The sequence below is a fragment of the Vulpes vulpes genome, chromosome 7, assembly GCF_048418805.1.
Source record: "Vulpes vulpes isolate BD-2025 chromosome 7, VulVul3, whole genome shotgun sequence".
Classification (NCBI taxonomy): domain Eukaryota; kingdom Metazoa; phylum Chordata; class Mammalia; order Carnivora; family Canidae; genus Vulpes; species Vulpes vulpes.
This window is the reverse complement of record NC_132786.1, coordinates 96,831,597-96,852,518: the sequence shown is the minus strand read 5'-3', so window position 1 is coordinate 96,852,518 and position 20,922 is coordinate 96,831,597. Positions and strand designations below refer to the sequence as shown.

The following is a 20,922-nucleotide window of genomic DNA, read 5'->3' as shown; positions in this document are numbered from 1 at the left end:
CTTATTCTATGTGGTCTCTGGAATATTTTATTCACTTTCATGATTTAGAATATTATTCCCACTATATTATAATGACTCCAAAATCTAAATCTCCAGCTATGAACAAATAAATGAATTTGAACTACTGACTAAAAATGGTTGATCCGAAAGTAGAAAAGCTGTAAGAGCATGATTTAAAAATAACATATAAACCTGATTATTAAATAAAATGATTAGTGGTAATATAACTGCATTTCATTACAGGCTTTAAAGTGATTAATTCTCTACTCTATGTGAATACACTTTTTAAAATTCTGTAACAGGAAGATGTAGATTTCCATTAACCAGATAACAAAGCCACACAAAAAAATCAAACAAATTAACTATAGACAGTTAAAATCCTTACTTGGGGTGGAAAAGGGGGAAAAATGCTGTAAGTTAGCTGGCTTTAATATTACCTCAATGGTAATCCTCCTTTAAAAAAAAAAAAGAAAACTAAAGGTATCAATTTTTGATCATCTGAACCTGTTCATGGTCAATCTTAGTTTAAAACAGAAAAATGTTGGGGTCCCTGGGCAGCTCAGTAGTTGAGCATCTGCCTTTGGCTCAGAACATGATCCCGGGGTCCTGGATTGAGTCCCGTATCAGGCTCCACTCAGGGAGCTTACTTCTCCCTCTGCCTATGTCTCTGCCTCTCTCTGTGTCTCTCATGAATAAATAAAATCTTTTTTTTAATTAAAAGAATCATTAAATTTTATAGTTTTAGTTATGGAAGCTATCATGAATGTTATAATTAGTTTCGTTTTAGAATGTGAATTCTGGAAAAAATATGGCTCAATTACGATAAAGTAGATAATACCATAGACAAAAGAAACTCAATACATATGATGATTTCAAATGTGTTCATATTTTGGGCTAATAATCCTACTATAGACATGTCTAGAATTAAGAAATCACATTTGCTGTGATAGAGTTATACTGAAAGTTTATAAACTACTTGGTGTTCAGTAACTTAAAAATTATAGCAATGCAGATGAAATTAAGCATACAAATTCCATGAATGAAAAGCACATATATAAACCTATTAAACTTTATAAAACTTAAATGCTCAAAAGGGCTTTTTATTTAATTCATTTCTCTGCTTGTTCAAGCTCATTCTTTGCATATGTGCTTCTCAAGATAGTGTTCTGTGTTACACGGATACCAAAACAGGATCGAAATCTAGAGAAACACACAAACTGAAGATGAATAAACACAATAGCTCTCTTTTGAAAACCTAATGAACTGGAAGGGAGCTGTTAAATAACTAAAAAAGGAAGACCAAGAAAAGAGCATGGATATTTTTAAAATTTAAAATAAAATTAACAAAGATCTATGGTCAACACTGAGGTTGAATAAATGTTAGATCATCCCATCATGTAAATTAACTGTTGTCATCCTCCTCTCAGAGCATTTTTAGCCTTTGTGAATTTAGAACATCCCAATATGTAAATATTACTACACTTTATAAAATGGTGATTATTTTAAGTGAGTGTAAATGGTTCAAGAACTACGTTCCTTAGGTTTTTTTTTTTAAATTTTATTTATTTATTCATGACAGACAGAAAGAGAGAAAGAGAGAGACACACAGGCAGAGGGAGACGCAGGCTCCATGCTGGGAGCCCGATGTGGGACTTGATCCTGGATCTCCAGGATCATACCCCAGGCTGAAGGTGGCGCTAAACCACTGGGCCACTGGGGCTACCCCGTTCCTTAGTTTTTAAACTAACCAGAAACTGTTCCCTGTGACAGCTACATAATGCAGGAGTTCGGAATTAGAAACTCAGATCCCCAAACTCACTTTTGTCAGGCTTCCTGAAACCTAGACAAAAATCATCTCCTTCTTATTTCTAAATTTTCCTTTCCACAGATTAAATTTATTTACTCCAATTATAAAGATGTCACAAAGAATAACCCAGGACTTACATATAATAATGGAAGATGTAAAAGATCTCACAGTTAATAATTATATTTTAGTGATGTAGTATGTACTATGATTATTTCATTGAAATGACAACTATTACATGCCACTGACCCCTACTATTGCCTCACTGAAAGAAAACTTTTCTGCCTTTTCTACTCATGAGATACTTGTGTCTCAGCAGAGATATAAAAGAGTCATTTCCATATTATAAATTTTGGGGATGCTCTCCAAAAGTAATAATAATTTAAACAATTAAAACTTACATAATGATGATAAAGTGATAATGAAATCTAACTCAAAATTTTTTATATGCTGTAATTACTCTAAGAATAAAACATTACCATCCTGATTCCAATTGGTCAACAAGGCCAATGTCCACTATTTGAACTGGTACTAAGGGACACAACACAGGAGGAAAAAGGCTGTTCCCTTAGTATCAACCAATTTCAAATGCTGGGTTGTAAACATACATATCCTATTCTCCCTGAACAAATTATTATTGATCGTAGTCATTAAGTTATTTAAACATATTAGATATTTTTCCCTCTAGAGGTAACATGGTATTTGAGTTTAATACTCATTTTGTGCAACAACAACAAATACTTATTTTGTGACTTCCTTTAATGCTCCACTTTTCTTCTTAATTAGCAAATAAGGTTTAATCTTAACATTCTAAAATTTGGTAAAAAGTTTGAATGTAATGTTAAAGATTTTAGGCTTTCAGACTGTATTTCCAGGACCTAATTCCTCACTGACTTGTCAGATCACAGCTCCATTTGATCATTTAACAGTCCTCAAGTCTGGACTGATTTAATTCGTCTTGAGAGGCAAAAGTGGCACTTTATCATGCTTAATCACCAACATCAGAAAACGTCAATTTTGGATTTGGGGTATTTTCTGAAAACACAAAAGATTCTACAGAGAGACTTCAAAGATATATAATTTTGAGAAGTCTTCAGGGGAAAATAAAAGATAACACAGAAGAGCAATGTTACTATGGAAACTGAATACAACTTAAATAGCTTTTTACTATTTTAATTAGTCTCTCATTATTAATACATCACTGTTTTTAATTCTTAAAACATGTCTACATATGTCCACTGTGTAGAAATTAATAATAAAGTATCACTTTCTTCTGGAATTTTTAATCTTTCAAATTTACAGAGGGAGTGATTTTTTAAAAAATGCTCAGTTCTATTTGCACATTCCATCTACGCTAACAAAAATTTTAAAAGTACCAAGATTGCCAGACTGCTGGGAGGTACAAAAGGAGCATCCAACAAAGAAGGAAACCAGTGAACCACGAACAAGATAATACCCGTAAAGACAAGGCAAAGGAGCAAAGAGATAGCTAACGAATGCAAAGGGCAGGACTGATTTGCGAACGGTACAGTTGATACTAATTTGTCCTAAAAAGATGTATGTAGCTTTGACATTTGCATTCTTAAGTACTTGTACACGTTTTACTATATAAGCCAGCCAATCAGAGGCCATGTAAGAAATTTTATGGCTATAATTCCATAAAATATTTCTCACATCTTTTGTTTATAGATAGAAGATAAGATTATTAATAGAACCAATAACTGTAATTGGCTACTATCAGATTGTCTGGGAAAAGCAAAATTTTAACATTTTTTAAAAAGATTTTATTTATTCATGAGAGACAGGGGTGTGGAGAGAGAGGGGCAGAGACACAGGCAGAGGGAGAAGCAAGCTCCATGCTGGGAGCCCGACATGGGATTCGATCCCGGGTTTCCAGGATCACACCCTGGGCTGAAGGCAGCACTAAACTGCTAAGCCACCCAGGCTGCTCAAAATTTTTACATCTTAAACTAAGCTCTAGAACTGTATTTTAAAATAAATAATCTAGAATTTCAACATGAATTTTACATTGTTTTTCAGATATAAGTTAGTGAAATTGAGTTAATATTTATTGAATACCTACTATGAATCAGACATTGTTTAAGTCACTGGTTAAAATACAGCAGTACACATAATATCCTCAAGGAGTTTCCATTCTAATTAGTGAAATAGGCAATATATATAGTACTTTTAAGTGCACCAGAAAAATCAAGGTATTGTAATATAAAAGTGAAAAATTTTATGATTACTTCATCTGTAGTGTAAACAGAGTATAAAGTGGAAAAATAATTCTCTGACGATTCTCTGTATTGTCTAGAATATATACAGTTCAAGAGTTTTCAAGGGTTAAACATTCAAAGATTCTCTCCATTATTTCTTCAGTTCAAACCAAAACAAACTCCTAATCTTCTTACTTCCCTTGAAAATGCTAAATACTGCATTAATAATATTGAATAGGTCCATCTTTAAAGGATTTCATATGCTACATTTGTCACAGTTGCTGAGACACTATTAGAGCTATTAGCAGAAATCTTTTTCTCCCTCTTTTTCTTTTTTGTGAATTTAGCACCTGCACAGTGTTTAGAATAAAGTGCAATCTTGAATTACAAAATTTATTATAAATAATTTTAATTGAGTAGTGTAGAAGGAACTGCTTCTAACTTTACCATAAATTAAAAATAACTAAGTCTTGTTCAAGTACTTCATAGTTATATTTCAGAATGTTTGGATTAATTAGAAATGGGTAAATATTTGTGTTCTTAAATCTTAAGCGCTGCTGCTTTTCAGTCAGTCATAGAAGTAGAGTCATGGTTCCAAAGTTTAAGAAGATCCACCCAAGCTGGATTATTTAAACTTGCAATAAATAGATGTATTTTCTTGGAAAAATATCTATTGTTACAGTAAAACCTGAGTTTCCTTTCTAACAAGATTGTATGATTACTCGTTTATATTGTTCTTTCCGCAGGAATTCACACACCCCCTGTTTGCATCCTGTTATTCACTTAGAGCTTCCCTTCACTTCACTATACTATTTCCCTAATAGTGGGAGAGTGGTTTTAACTGCACAGAAAAATCCTCATCAGTCAGCATGCTCCAAGTCTCCTCGTTTGCAGCATTTAGTATTTGTTCAGGTCTTAAGAATTACCATGAAAAATTTACTGTCTCTGTCCTTTCAAAATATTGCATTGCCTTCCTAGATCACTAGAGGTCTGGAGAAGACTATGGGATCTTTTCTACTGATTATTTCCTTCACCTTCCATCTAATTCTGTTCCTGTATTGCACAACCTAAGAAAATACTTAGGGTATGCACTCCACTGAAAACTAAGCAAACACATTTATAGTCTTTCTAAAATTTTGTACATTGGGATTTGTCTTTCTGAAGGCAAATAAAAAAAATTAACTAATGCAAGCATAATTGAAGCCAAGTTAAATCATTGCCTCAGACTCATCTCAGATGCATAGGAAAAATATAGATTCCTTGGTTCTCCATAGAAACTACACAGAATCAGCCTAAGAGGAGCATGCCCTAGAATGTGCTAAATTTTAATAGGCTTTCCAGGTTATTCTGATATACAATGAAGTTTAAAAGCAGTAATGCAAAGGACCAAGATTAAAGGTAGTATAATTGATGAAGGAATGAAGCAAGTAGGGTAATAAGATCCTCTGTTAAATACAGTAAACCAAAATAAAAAAATAAACTCATTAATGAAGAGTTAAGGAAATAATTTTTAATAAGAACTCCATAACGAACCCTGCTAACCTACAGCATTCTTTATAAAGTAGGCTTAAAAATCTTCTTTACTTGAGGTACTGAACAGGACACATATGTCTAATCATGATAAAAAATATACTTATATATAAATTTATACATTAAACATACATATATTACCTTAATTAGCATACATACACACATACTGCCTAGAAAACAATAATTATGTTAATACTTAAATGGCAGTTGACTACACACTAAGTTGCTTCAATCTTGATTCATTACTTCTAAATAGAGCATAATCTAGACATTTTTTTCTTTTTTAACATTTATAGTTTGATTTTTCATTGTAGAGGAGCAGGAAATGAAAAGACAAAATGACTGACATCAATTCATCTTTGCCAGAATCAAGGAATAACATCTCTCTATCTTCTAGACTATAAACTCTCCAAGGGCAGAGACCACATCCTATGTGTTATGGACCCCCCCTCCCCCGCCAAGGTCAAGCAGTAAGCACTGCATGTGAACAAATGCTGAGGATTAGGATAGCATTTCACAAAGCCAGGAGTAGCCGCAAGGTTAGAGTCTATGATAGGGGCTCTAAACTTCCATATGCATCTAACCCTACCACTCTGCCAGAGTTTGATTCTGCAGGTCTAGGGTGGGGCCCAAGAACTGGCATTTCTAACAAATTCCCAGGTGACACTATTGCTGCTTGTTTGGAGACTACATTTTGAGGATCACAGTTTAAAGTCTTTAGGACTGTGCTAAATAAATGATTCCTAAAAAAAGAGAAGTAACTGAGATATGGTTAGGGAAAAACAACATAGGATATCTAGAAACTGGAGTTCTAGTTCCAGCTCTATCACAAAATGACTATTCAGTTGATAAATGTACACACACATCACTGAATATCACATAACTCATCTTGAAGATGAAGGATCTGGTGTACATGAAAATTGAAAATTCGAAGACTTGATAGGCCAGAAAAAATTTAAGTGTCATTATGAACCTTTAAACATATAATATGGGGATCCCTGGGTGGCGCAGCTGTTTGGCGCCTGCCTTTGGCCCAGGGCGCGATCCTGGAGACCCGGGATCGAATCCCACATCAGGCGCCCGGCGCATGGAGCCTGCTTCTCCCTCTGCCTGTGTCTCTGCCTCTCTCTCTCTCTCTATCATAAAAAAAATAAATAAATAAAAAAAATAAACATATAATATGCCCTGAAATAATTATCCTTATATCAACGTATATTGCCCAAATTACAACTCTTAAATGATACAGCTTTTATCGAAAATAAAGAACATATGCAGATAGCAAAGAAAAAAAATTCCCAGACTAAACAATCAAACCATTTAAATACAAACCTAAGAGGAAATAACTGTTTTTGCAATATTCTAGAAACTAATTATAAATGTGTATCTTTATATATGTCTAGGGGAGCAGTATCAGCATCATCTGAAAGCTTGTTAGAAATGCAAAATCTCCACCTACCACCCAAACCTACTGAAAAAGAACCTTCATCTTAACAAGATCCCTTTATGATCTGTAAGTACCTTCAAGTTTAAGAAGCACTGATATAGGCCACTGAGATTTTATCAACAATTTTTTACCACTGTTTGTAAAATAACATGATATATTTAAAAGACTGAACATTTCCTGGGGAAAAAAAATCTACTTCTGACATATAAAGAGATAAAAAGAGAATTTGAAGAATTATTTTACAAGAGAAGATACACTAAAATGTTATTTTCAAACCAAAACTTCCACTTAAAATACTTTACAACTATGAAATAATGAAAGGTAACATGAGCTAGCTCAACTCCCTAACTTCATGGCTGAGTAAAGCAAGGTACAAGGATGCTAACTGGTTGGGTTAAAAACAAAGAGTTTGTCATGGCACAATGGAGACTGAAATCCAATTCTACTGATTCCTATACTAAAATATTCTTTTGGTTGGAAAAATAATTTAATTTTATTCTCCTGGAATAAATACACAGTAACCATAAAATAGTAGAAGTGTACATAATTTTTAAAGAATGAAATATCTACACAAACATATTGGAGGGAATCAGCAAAAATATGTCATAGCATAAGTGTTTTATTCCATCAAAAAAAGAGAAACTTTCAAAAACTGAATTGGAAGGAGAAGTGGAACAAAAACTGACATACTTAATATGGGCCTAACATTTAAGCATATGATTTTCAAAGAATGATACCACATGTCATCTAAGTGGCAGCATCTTTTTGATGAATGAATCTGGAACACTTAAATGTTACTATACAGCAGTAAGCAAAACTTCTTCTTACCATCAAAGAAGCTCTTGGCCCTTAGGTAACTGACACTGAGCCTAAGCACTGAAAGTTTGTCCAGCTTATTAATAACATCTTGTGGAAAAGGCAGCAGACTAGCCAAACGGTCCAACTCTGTATTAAGTCGGTCTCTATGTCGCTTGGAAGGATTTGACTTGATTCCTTCAGCTGGGATTGGCTTGACACTGAAAAATAAACAAAATATCACAAAATAAAATACATGAGGCAAACATTTCTATTGCATTATAGCTCCTCAAATATTTCTCTAATAAAACAAACATCTAAAATCTACTTCAAGTTAATATAAATTCTTTCAAAATGCTCCTTTGTATCTTGATTAAGAAAAACAAAGGAGTGGGTAAAATTCTTCATGTTTCATTAAAAGCTTATGATCCTATCTTGAGAAAATGCTGCATATATCTTATATGCGTCATACTTCCTTTACTTCATACATTTGTTGTATAACGATTCCCAATAATGAGTCCAATAGGAGTCTTCTTTAAACCCAGCCATTGTTACAAAAAAAAAAAAGGTATCTGCAATAAATTATGTGAAAATTATGCTTCCTTTGCTATCTTCTACAAGAAGCATCTTGGCATCATTTGTGATGTAGATAGTTAAGAGCTACCCCAAATAAAAAGTTTAGCTTTATCACCCTTAGCTTCCTATATTTAACACTTTCATCCTGTCAGTAACAAGTATTCAAAGGACTTCAGGTACTTCCAGATGGTCGTCCAGCCATCTAAGGGGTCTTCTGATATTAAAAAAAAAAATGACTTTGGTTATTTATAATTGATTGACAGATATCAGAGGTTAACTGTGATTACTGGCAAATTTTGCTGTTAGGACTGGTTAATAATTCTACTTAATTATTAGCTTTCATAGTTAATGTCTCAATTAGAAAATTCAATGAAACCCCAACATTTAACATGATTCTCATCTGAAAAAAAAGATATTTACGATTAGGAATAGAACTTGAGTTTAGAAATGAGAAACTAGGTAACTTCACAAAGGCTTTAGCCAGGGTTTCACAGCAGAAATTCATTATTTAAAGGGAATTTGTAGATCATCAGATACCCATAATGAAATATAGAGAGGATATTAAAAAGCAAAATAGATCATCTTCTGCACCTTTCCATTTGCCAGAAAAATTAAAACTTATGCAGAGTATTCTTACATCAAAGACTCTCCCCCTCCCAGTTTTATTGAGAAGACAAAGACATTTTCAACATTTCAAATTACAGTGTCTTAAAAAAAGTAGAAATTGACTTGAGTGTAGTGCTACTAATTTGATTTAATAAATATATTTTTAAGGGATGCCTGGGTGGCTCAGTGGTTGAGCATCTGCCTTCGGGGTCCTGCATCAGGTTTCCCACAGAAAGGCTGCTTCTCCCTCTGCGCATGTCTCTGCCTCTCTGTATTTCTCATGAATAAATAAAATCTTTAAAAACAAAACAAAACCAAATGCAAAAAAACAAAAAAAAATATTTCTACTTTGTTTTCAATGGTATATGTGAAGTCATACTTTATATAAAAAATTAATTAAAAAGTCAATATAAAAGGTTGTTTTTATATTGTTCCTAACAAATAATTTCTAGAACTTGTATATTTCTATTTTTATTACAGTTCATGTTATTTCTACAAAAATAAAAGTTAGGGATGTCTGGGTGGCTCAGCGGTTGGGCGACTGCCTTCGGCTCAGGGCGTAATCCTGGAGTCCCGGGATGGAGTCCCACATTGGGCTCCCTACATGGAGCCTGCTTCTCCCTCTGCCTATGTCTCTGCCTCTCTCTCTCTGTGTCACTCGTGAATAAATAAATAAAATCTTTTAAAAAAATAAGAGTTAATAAATTGGTAAAGTATATGATATACAAAATAAATCAAGTACTTTCTCCAGACGGTCTGTATAATTGCATACTTAACAGAAACTGGTGACTGCTTCTCTATTTTCCCCTAATTATACTCCATTTATAATCAAATTCAAGTCACCTTAAATTTCTTCAATTAATCAACTAAATTTCGAATTTTACCTATCATGCATGTCTATCTCACTGAGTAATTCTCTATTGGTTAATTACTTGTTAACACAAATATTTACTTTCACTTATCATGTCCTGGGTAGTCTAGGAAAACATTCTTCTTCTGCACATTCAAAAAGTGTAACAGGAGCAAAGTATGTGAGCAAAGTCTTGAACAAAGATTTTCATAGACAAGGTGGTATCTGAGATGGGCCTTTAAAGATGAACAGGATTTTAGGAGGAAGCAGGCCTGAAAAACTGATCTTCCCTATGTGGAGTGTGAAGCATAGAGAACAAGAGAAAGGAGAAGGAGAAAGCTGGTTAGGCCACATTCTTGCAACAGTGACCACCTACCATGGGCCAATCACAGAAGATTTGGCAGTGAACAATACATACTCAAGTTTCCTGTTCTCATGAAGCTTACATTTCAGTCGGAAGACACATGAATGAATGAATGAAAAGAAAGAAAGAAAGAAAGAAAGAAAGAAAGAAAGAAAGAAAGAAGAAAGAAAAGAAAAGAAAGATTCATTTGGGGGGCTGGTAAGTGCTAAGAAGAAAAATAAAGTAAGATAAGAACTGGGGAGTGCCAAGGGTGCTGGTTTTGATAGCCAGGAAGGGTCTTTGATGTTACATTGCAGCACTGACATAAATACAATGAAAGAGTGAGCCATGTGGGTGTCTGATGAAAAAGTGTTCAAGATAGAGCAAACAGTAAATTTCCTCACAGAAATGGCATAAAATCAGACTTTGAGATCTTAAGAGTCATCTTAAGCTTTCAGTTGGTATTTACATGACCAGTCTTGTTTTTTACAAAGCTGACTCTTGCTACGGAGTGGATGAAATGTAGGGCAGCTCTCACTGAAGCTGGCGCTTCTCTCTAAAAGACAAATCTACGTCACTCCTCTGATTCAAAGCTTTCAGTAGCTCTGCACAGTCCATGTTCCTTAGCCTAGCAAGCAAAATCCTTCTGGATCTTTTATAGCCCCCTAACTATTTCTCTGGTCTCATTCCTCCAACCAAAGCCTTCCTTGTCCATTATACTCCAGGGGGAAGAAATTACTTCACTACAAACATATACTTTGATGGCTTCATACGTGTTACTCTCCAGAATCCTCTTGTTCTGTCCCATCAGCTTCAAAGCCCTGCTCAATTAGATCACTTTTGTGAAGTCCTCCTTGACCTATTCACAATAGATTCCTCCTGTAGTACTTCTGTGCCTTATGTATATTGTGCAAACGTCTTCTACAACCATTCCATTAAGGAATATCCTCTGCAAATAGCATTTTCAGTAAGTTGAAAATGCAATTTTGCACTCTAGTAGCTTTCCAGTAATGATTATAAAACATCAAAAAGAAGACAGTAACACAAACACCGAAGCAAGAAAAATGGATAGGACACAGAGAAATAACAATCATGGTAAAAGAGAAAAATAGCACTCAAGATATTCCTCCGTAGGGATCCCTGGGTGGCTCAGCAGTTTAGCACCTGCCTTAGGCTCCGGGTGTGATCCTGGAGTCCCTGGATCAAGTCCCGCATCGGGCTTCCTGCACGGAGCCTGCTTCTCCCTCTGCCTGTGTCTCTGCCTCTCTCTCTCTCTCTCTCTCTCTCTCTCTCTATGAATAAATAAATAAAATCTTTAAAAAAAAAAAGGATATCCCTCCATGTGGTACTGCTGCCTATCTTGTGCTGGCACCCAGCAGTACTCCACCCTGCACTAGATCAAACTATTTCTTTGTGCCATGTAAAACTGCCCACAGCTCTAATGTGTTACTATGCACATTATGGAATACATAGCAGGAGATAAATTTCCCAAGTTACATAACCAGTATTACATATACCTGTTAGTTGCTCTTATTACTATGTAAATTTGATCACTTTTGTATCTTCGTTGCTCAGCATAGCATTTCACATAGAATGGACTTTAAATTAGTGTTTGCCAATCAGAAGTGTCCCCCCCCCCCAAAAAATTATCAGAGCCTGACCAAAGGCAGTAATAACAGGGATTGTAAGGTGTCGTGAGAGACGTTTAAAAAATGACACTTTGTGCCTATCACAAAGTTTGCTATATAGCAAGACTCAAATGTTTGCTGACAGGGCACAAGAAGTATGGAAGACGACAAAATTGAGTGAGGGTGAGGTTGCCAATGACTGGAATTTATAGCTTGGGATAACGACCATATTTCCTAAACAGAAGGTACAACAAACAAAGAGAAAGAGACTTGAAGACAGACCTTGATGATACCAACATCGAGGTTAAGGCTGAGAAAAAAGCACAGGCAAAGACAACAGAGAGGGAATTATAATAAGACAGGAAAAGAACTAGAGCAGAATATTTTCAAGGTTACAGAATAAAATCAAATACACAGAAAAATTAAGCAAGGTCAGAGCTGAGAAGTATCTACTTGGCATTGCATTTCAAATCCACTGTTGTTAAAGCTAATGTAACAGACATGACATGCTTTTTCACTGATTTTGTGAGAAATACTCATAACTATTTTGTGAAAATATTTCATCTTTTTTTACACATTTTAAGGATGCACATAATAAATATAGAGAGTAAACTTACATCAATTATACGCAACTTGGGTTATGCTAGTACTTTTACTTTTGTAAAGCCTTTAAATCTATGCCAAAATATACTGCCAACCATCTATTTAAATGAAAAGCTACATCTGAAATACAAACAAAATCCTTGTAAGATGAGATTTGGGAGATCTGAAGTTATGATATCTCCTGAAACAGAGAGACCACTGATGTTGATAAAGCCAAGGAGCAATTTATTATTTTTTAAGCCTTACCTCAAAAACCTTGCCCCAACCTGCAAATCAGAATTGTGAAATCAACACTCTAGCGGACTGCATACCGTGCTTCTGTTTTAGAAGCCCTGCATGCTCTAAGTGCTGTCGTTAATAAGCCCAGCAGCACAACTAATGCCAGTATAAGCGCTGTCTTTCAAGCTTTTTTCATATCCCAGTGTAGAATGTCTTAGACACATCACTTGTGCCCACTGTTAAAAGCAAAATTAAAAATTTAACCCAGTTTAATCATAAATTACCTTAACTGTAAATGTTTGTTTTTATATGACATTTATCGTAAAACCTCAAATGACATGCAAAGATACAATTTCAGTAATCCTATGAGATTAAAGCAGCATTTTCTAACAAAGATTACCTATCACAGTACTGAGTCTGCTCTATCAGCATTTTCCTCTCAGTGATTTAATCTACTCTCAACTGCTTCTGTCTACTTACTCATAAGTTGTTTATCTTTACTTCTAGCCCCTATACCTGAATGTCCTCTCATTCATATTTTCCAGACCTCGGGCATCCCCCTCTCTCCATGGGACATGGTACTGCTCTTCACTCTAGCCAACAGCTAGGAAATTGACATATTCTTCAATAAATCTCTGTACCATAGTGACTATACTCAAGCCATTCATTCATCATTTCCACCTCATGGTTTCAGTGTGTACTTATTTATCTTTGAATGTAAATGCTGAAATGTTTAAAGTCATACATTATATGATTAATGTAATGTTGGAGACTGATCTGTAACACAAATGAAGTCAAATTTCATTGGCAGGCTGAATACAGGTGAATATTTTACTTTCTTAGATGAGAAAAAAAATCTATAAAAACTTCAGAGAATCTAACTGGAAGTCACTTTTAATGAGTCAGAATTCTTCAGTCACTCTCCTGATGTTACTCTACAGTAATACATCCTTCCTTCTCCCTTTTTTTTGCTATACAAAAGAAGAGGCAATACATACAGTTTACAGTCTCTAGGACTTTACCAGTGAAAACCAGAACATGAAATATGCCCTGGAAATCATGGTTACTTCCAAAATCCCGAAGAAACTCATTAAAAATATTCCCCTTTACCTCTTCTTATATCAATGTAGCTTTTTTTTTCTTTTGTCTTCTTTTCTTTTTTTTTAAATTATTTCTCTTGGGACCCACATAAAATATATCTACGATACCAAAATCACTGAAATGAAAATTTTAAGTGGTCAATTGTTAAGTTAGTAAATAAAGCTCAACTACCCACATGCATGATACTAGGATGCTCTCGTTGCTACAAAGACAAAAGACTAACATAACTTTAAAGAATTTATCTTTCTTACCAGGAGAGGATGCATTATAACAAGGCAAAATCAAACACAATGTATCCTACAATAATACAGTTGCCATAAAAAAGTGACGCCCAAGAGTTCAGGAAAGTAAAAGCAGGTAGACTAATGAGAGAAGGTTTCATGAAGATGTGACATGTACATGAGATCTTAAAAGTCAGGGAGGTCACCTCCAGTTTCATGACAGCAGAACACATAACTATCTACAAAGACCCTTCTCTTTGAATAAGTCATCCTAGACAAGGAAAACCAGAGACAGAAACAGCCTGTCTCGAATACACCTAAGAGAGAGTTAAACCCAGATAATAATATGAAGATGAAAAATAGGTAGAAACAAAATAAATGATAAAACAGAACAGGAGGAAGGGAAGGAAAATGTAATCATAGCATATTACTTGGCTCAGCAGCAAACAATATTTACTGTTAAAAACTAATGGAACATATAAGTGTATTTAAACTGACGTAATGATAGTTATACTGAGAGGGTGAAAAAGGGGGGTGAAGGAGAGATGAAAGAACACTAGTAACCTTAACTATCACAATAAAACAGATCATACCTGTATGCTAAAAAGAAGATAGCATTTATACACATATTATGGACTTTCTTAACCCTGCATATGTATTTAATAGGAATACTTTTCACCCCCCCCAAAAAAAATTCTATCAATAAAAGGGAAAAAACAAACTAAAAAATAATTGAAAAATATAAGACAAAGAAAAATAGCATGTAAAGGACATCTCAAGAAGAAAAATCTGCAGACACTATTTACTACTACTAGTACTACAATTTCAAATACATACACACACATGTACACTCACAATCCCAACATTTATGTTCGATTACCTACCCCACCTCTCTTTTTTGCTTACAAAATTGGCAATTCACATTTTAAAGCAAAAATGCAAGGACACAGGCACTCTCACATATTACCAATAGGAATCGAATTTTTGTAGAGTAATTTGATATTGTTTCAGAGCATATCTGGCTCCACCTTGAAAGTATACATACATAGCTTTGAACTTTCAAATTTCATTAACAGGAATTTTTCCTTAGTTAACAACTAAGAATTTGCATAGAAACTCACGTATCTCAAGGTTATTTTCTGAAATAGTAAAGTACTAAAAGGTTGGAAATAACAAAATTTACCCCCAAAAGAAAAGCAGTTAAATAAATCATGGAATATTCACATAAAGGAGTACTAGTCAGCCACTGAAAACAATATTGTAAAGGACAAGAGGTAGGTAGTAAATCAAGAGGATTGTAGGAAAAGACTAAGAGGAAAGAGTGTGAGTGCAAGTGTGGAGTTCACAAGTCTAGGAAATGGTAAATCATTTATTTCAGAACACTAATTATTTAAGGAGAAACAGTGGATATTCAGGAAATCCCTAGTATATTGGTGGACTGAATGTATCACTACACTTACCACCTGAGCAGTAAAGTTGATAACAACATAAGCTCTGGAGCCATAAGATCTGAAACATGATATTCAAACTCAAGATTTTTCATATACTACCTGACAATTCTGAACCTGAACCTCAGACCGCCATCTATAAAACAAATAATACCTTTCATACTATCATTATATAAATAAAATATGATGTATATAAAACACTGTGCACACCTGCAACATAGTAAATACTAATAAACAGCAGCTTTTTAAGAATTAAACCACTGTACAAAAAATACATTTTAAAAGAAGTATGGAAGTAGAAAGTTACTACTGTTAGATATCTGCATGGTATTTATTCCTAAGTAATTATCCTAATTATATACAATGCTAAGCACATACTATGTAAGTTTGTCAGTGGAGTAGTCCATTTCAGTTTTAACCATAACTGAGAACATAATCATACACTGCCTCTTGCAGGAGAACTGATTGTTCTGTGATAATATGAGCTAAAATTATTTAAAGAATAGAATTTATGTTTCTGTTTCATTTATATGTTAACAACCTTTACAGTTTATAGAAAGCTTTTGTTTTGTTCATTTCAGTTGTGAAACTGGCATTGTAGGTATGGACTGTCCTGCTCTATTGGTCAGTCACTTGCTCAGATCTACAAAAGCAAGGAAACTAGACCTCATCTCTTAGTTTAGACCTAATGTTATTTCAATTTATTTCTCACTTTTTCTTATTTTTGTCATTTATTTTTCACAAATATTGATAACTATACACTTTCACTTATTTAATAGTTTCAATATGTAAGTCTCTAGAGTCACTATGTACAAACTAAGTAAAACCATCTGAAAGAAAAATGATGGCGAAGCAATAATTATATAATTGAAAAGACCTATCCTTTTATTTCAAAAGCTATTTAGAACGGTATTATAGTACATTTATAAAAAGCATTTGCAGCAAAGCAATACATAATTTTATTCTACTATTTATATAAATGAGGTTCATGAGGCTTAAATGGAGCAGCAACTTAGCAAATATAGCAAGAAAGAGCATGCTTTTATATTCTTTTTTTAAAAGATTTTATTTATCTATTCATGAGAGACACAGAGGCAGAGAGAGAGGCAGAGACACAGGCAGAGGGAGAAGCAGGCTCCATGCAGGGAACCTGAGGTGGGACTTGATCCCGAGTCTCCACCCCGGGCTGAAGGCGGCGCTAAACCGCTAAGCCACCTGGGCTGCCCGCTTTTATATTCGTTAACATTATTACTATGTTAACAAAGGAAACAGGATCATCTAAAACTGAGAAGAATTACTGGTTCTGACATTTCATGATGGCTATCTTGACCATCACTATGGTGATAATCATTTTTAAGTGTAGATATCATTTATTCAACACCTATTATTTACCATCAGTAATTATTTTCTAGAAATACAGTAAACTGAAGTAGCAATAAAATTTTCCCTCTAGTAATAAAACTTTAAAAACTATAAAAATATATACAAAGTTATCACTAGGAAAAAAAAAGATTGTTTAATTCAATAGTGTGCTTTTCACCAATCTTCATAAGAAAACAAAGCAAATGAAGAAAAATACTTTCATCTCCAAAGAAAACAGAAACAGAATGTAAGCAAAAAAAAAAAGATTGTTTGTCTTCCAAGCAGGGTTATTACATATAGAGCAACGCCTTAAGGAAAGTTACAAAAGAATCCACTGTTAAGTGTATCTTTTGAAAACTCCTTTAGGAACATAGGTCTGGTGCAAGGTTGTTTTGGATCCTTATATTTCCTATCCTAATTACTCCAAAAATAAATAAAACATTTACTGAGCATCTACTATGTACAAGGTACTTTAGTGGGATTAAATTTAACACATTAAAGTTGTATATCCTACCAATTAGGTAATTGTCAATGTTAGACTTGCCACTAGGGGGAGTTTAATAAATTCAATTGAAGATGAACTGGAAGAGCTTCAGGTTAAAGTTATCACCTACTTGGTTCCAAGATGCTATGGAATTGTGTATTAAAATGACTGTCTTAGTAACAATCCTATAATTACAACATATTTTTTCTTTAAGTAAAATAAAATGACTCTCACTTAAGGGATCAAAGTTAAATAGATCTCAATAGCATTTTCAGCTCAGACTAGATGTATTTTTCTGACAACACTGGATTTTAGACCTCATCAGCTAAAAAATAGTAACTAAAAATCCAACTTAAATTTAATATTGGGTTTAATAGCCACATTCCTAAAATTAACTTTGATTAACTGCATTATAAAGTAAACCATTTTTCATTCAGGCAAAAATAACTTATAATCAATTTTAGATGATTCTGTATGTGAATGCCAGTACTAGGCTTTTCTTAGGGAGCAATGTAGTGACATTTTAAGGTATTTATATGACTAGCAGCAAGGCATGGTGCTCAACAAAGATTAAGGTGAATGTGGAAAATGCTTTAATTATACTGTATTATGAGATTATTAAATACAAGTATATTAAAAAGTTTTAGAAGTATATTAAAACACTAAGATGAAATAATGAAAGGTACATCTTACATTAAAAAAATACGTTTAAAGGGAAGATCTTTAATAAAATGTTAATTAGAACCAAAGTTGCTACACTTTATAATGAATACAGTATTAAGGCTTTTGATTTTGTTTTTTAAATCAGCCTTTGTTACAACAATGACTAAAACCTAAAAATTCATCAGGGATATGTTCAAGTTTTCTAACCATACAGATATAACCCATGATATCTCTATTTTATATTATATTAGGTGTATTAGGATATTAATAAATACATGGAGAGGCATTTGGGATGCCTCTCAATTTTAAATAAGGATGAGGGTAGGTTAGGCAAATACATTTTTATATAAGATGCCACTCTACAAAATATGTATCACAGAACTGCCAAGACAGAAAACTGCTGACTAGGCATTATGCCTAATGTCAGCCACACTGCAGGATAAGACTTCCAAATTTTAATCAGTGTATTTAGAGGTTAATATTCTCTGTTAATGCCAAGTCTAAATCTGAAGAACTATAATAACGTAAATTCTAAAAGGAAATTAAAACTCCAGAATAATGAAACATAACGAAAATAACGAAAAATCCAGTTACTGGCTCCAAACACAAATTTTAAACTTAGTTTTCTGAGCTGCATTAACGACCTAAATTAAAGCTTTAAGCAAAATGCACACTTCTGACTTGTGTTGAGTAAACGTTTGTGTTCTTAAAATGGTTTATGAAAATTTGAAAAACGTTAAGTAACTCAAACATCATCATTAGTAATAAACACATGAATACAGCCAACACGCAGCAATCTGTGTCAAGCACAGATTTTTTTTTCTGAAACATTATTTACCACCTCACACAAATATCTCACCAAAACAAAATACCTAAGTTTCTAATCACTCTATTAGAACTGATAAAACTTTGAAGTGGGGAGGGGGGCGGGGAGGTAATTAGAGAAAGATACTAAGAATGCAAACGTCTGTTTCAATAATTCCACCTCTAAATCTTTCCATTTCCAGACCCTAAAACCATCTCAAAAGTGTAAGAAAGTTCCCCAAAACGGGGTGGCTGCACATGCAAATCCTCCGTTGTCTCCTGTCCACTACGTTCACTCATCTCTGCTACCACCTCTATGTGCGTTGCTGATATGATCACGTTGAGCGCTACAAAATTACTGCCAAATAAGTAAATAAGAGCGCACCAAAAAGCCGGCTGCAAGGACCAAAAAGTACCTTCACAGGAACCGAGAGCCTTTCTTGCAGACGGCACGTGTTCAGCTCTTTAAAACATCTGGCCCTGCCAGGAACCAGAATAATAACCGTCCTTTAACCTAACCCATGAGGATATTAAAAGTGGAAGGGGATTTCAAGGCGGTTTTAGGTTAACTAATCCACGAGCCCCACAGGGCAGGCTAGACCTGTCAACAAATTAGGAGCAGAAAAAAAAAAAAAAGAAAAGAAAAAAAAAAAACACAGAACAGAGGTGCAGGTGGGTGGGTGTGCGCGCGCCAGGGGCTGCGGGTGGGGGGCGCAATTTTTAAAATGCAATAATTAAAAACGGAAAAAACCAAAGGCCTGGGTCTCTCCACCGGCCTCCAAGTCTCGGCTGCAGAGACGGTGTCGGGAACGAGCCTGAGCTCTGGACGGCGGAGATCGGGGGCGGGGTGGGGCCGCCTCCCGCACCGGGCAGGGGACGCGCGCCGGACACTCACGTTTTCTGCACCGGCTTCCGCCGCTTGCGGCTGGCGTAGGTGATGTGGGCGCTGCTGCTGTTCATGGTGCCCGGCGGGCGGCGGCTCCTCCCCGGGAGCGGCACCGGGCAGGAACCGGGGCGACTGCGGCGGCCGGCGCCGGGCTCCACGCAGTCCCGCCCGCTCCACCTGCGTCCGCGCGGGGCGGGGGCGAAGGCGCCGGGCCCCACAAGCCCCACAAGCCCCACAAGCCGCGCGCGTCCAGGTGCGCTGCGCGGGTCCGAGGCCGAGGGGCGAGGGGCGGAGACCCGCGAGCCCAGAGGCGCAGGTGCCTCCTACATCGGCGGAGGCGGCGCGGCGCTGTCCGCAGGTGAGGCGGCCCGGCCGGGGGAGGAGCCTGGGCCGCCTCTTTGGAATCCTGGCCCGGGTCGCGAGCTGCGGCGCCGCGCCCCGTGCCCGTCGCCGCGGCCCCTCGGGTAAGGGAGGCGCCGCCGCGCTGCTCCTGGGGCTTCCCCTATCCCGGGTGCTCCCCGCCTGCAGAACGCGGACTCCGGCCGCAGTCCGGGGCCACAAGCTTCCGCTCGGCTACGCGGCTGCCCCTGCTCTGAGCCCGCGGTCCCGGTCACGTTCTCGGGACCGGGCGTCGAGCGGACGCTCCCCGCGCTCCCTCTCGCCGCGGCACACGCCGGCTCCGCAGCAGAAGCGCCCCCGACCCCTCTCCGGCTCCGCCCAGCACACCGTAGCCCCGCCCTGCCCCGCTTGGCCCCGCCCCTCCATCCCAGTCCCTCGAGGGCCCCACCCTCCTTGTACGTGGTGACGTAAGGCGTAACGACGCCCCCCCACCCCCGTAGCCATCTTCTTGAGGTCAAGGGGAGGATTCTGTGGAAACCTTTCCAGTCCAGAAAAGAGGTGTGACAGCTGATTACGTAGGAGCCGAACTCCTTGTAGCTAGAGGAGCTCAAGGACAGACTTGCCAAACACTGAGCTTAACTTCACCTCTGTGAGAGTGACTCAGCTAACTTTGACTACGAATTACAGTGGACTCGAAATATTTTCCTAGAGGGGAAGGCTCCGTTCAGGAGGCTCCTCCGTATGAGTTGAACTTGAAGCCTAGGAGTTTGCTTGGCCTTTTTTTTTTTTTTTTTTTTTTGTCTCCACGCTAGACAATATAATATCTTTTTCCCCAGCCAGAATAACTTGGTTATTTTATAGTCAATGGGATGGAAAGGGAGCAAGGGAGAAGGAAATCACGGAGCATTTGGAGGTAATAAGTCTGTTAGGATTGGAGAGAGGAGCTGAAAGTGAAGTTCAGGAATTCTAGAATCAGATCACAAAGCCTTGGTGAAGA

The 20,922-nt window shown here is 36.4% G+C and overlaps 1 protein-coding gene across 1 annotated transcript in view; it reads right to left on the bottom strand.

Annotated features, from left to right (window-relative positions):
* AHR (aryl hydrocarbon receptor) overlaps nucleotides 1-20,258 on the bottom strand; it is a 50,198-nt gene extending 29,940 nt beyond the window's left edge. The window contains exons 1-2 of the mRNA XM_025993183.2: nucleotides 19,596-20,258; nucleotides 7,826-8,013 (exon numbers count right to left, since the gene is read on the bottom strand). Of these exons, the coding sequence (XP_025848968.1) occupies nucleotides 7,826-8,013; nucleotides 19,596-19,660 (253 nt within the window). The 5' untranslated portion in view covers nucleotides 19,661-20,258. The remainder of the gene's footprint in view (nucleotides 1-7,825; nucleotides 8,014-19,595) is intronic.
* Nucleotides 20,259-20,922: the final 664 nt, after the last annotated feature.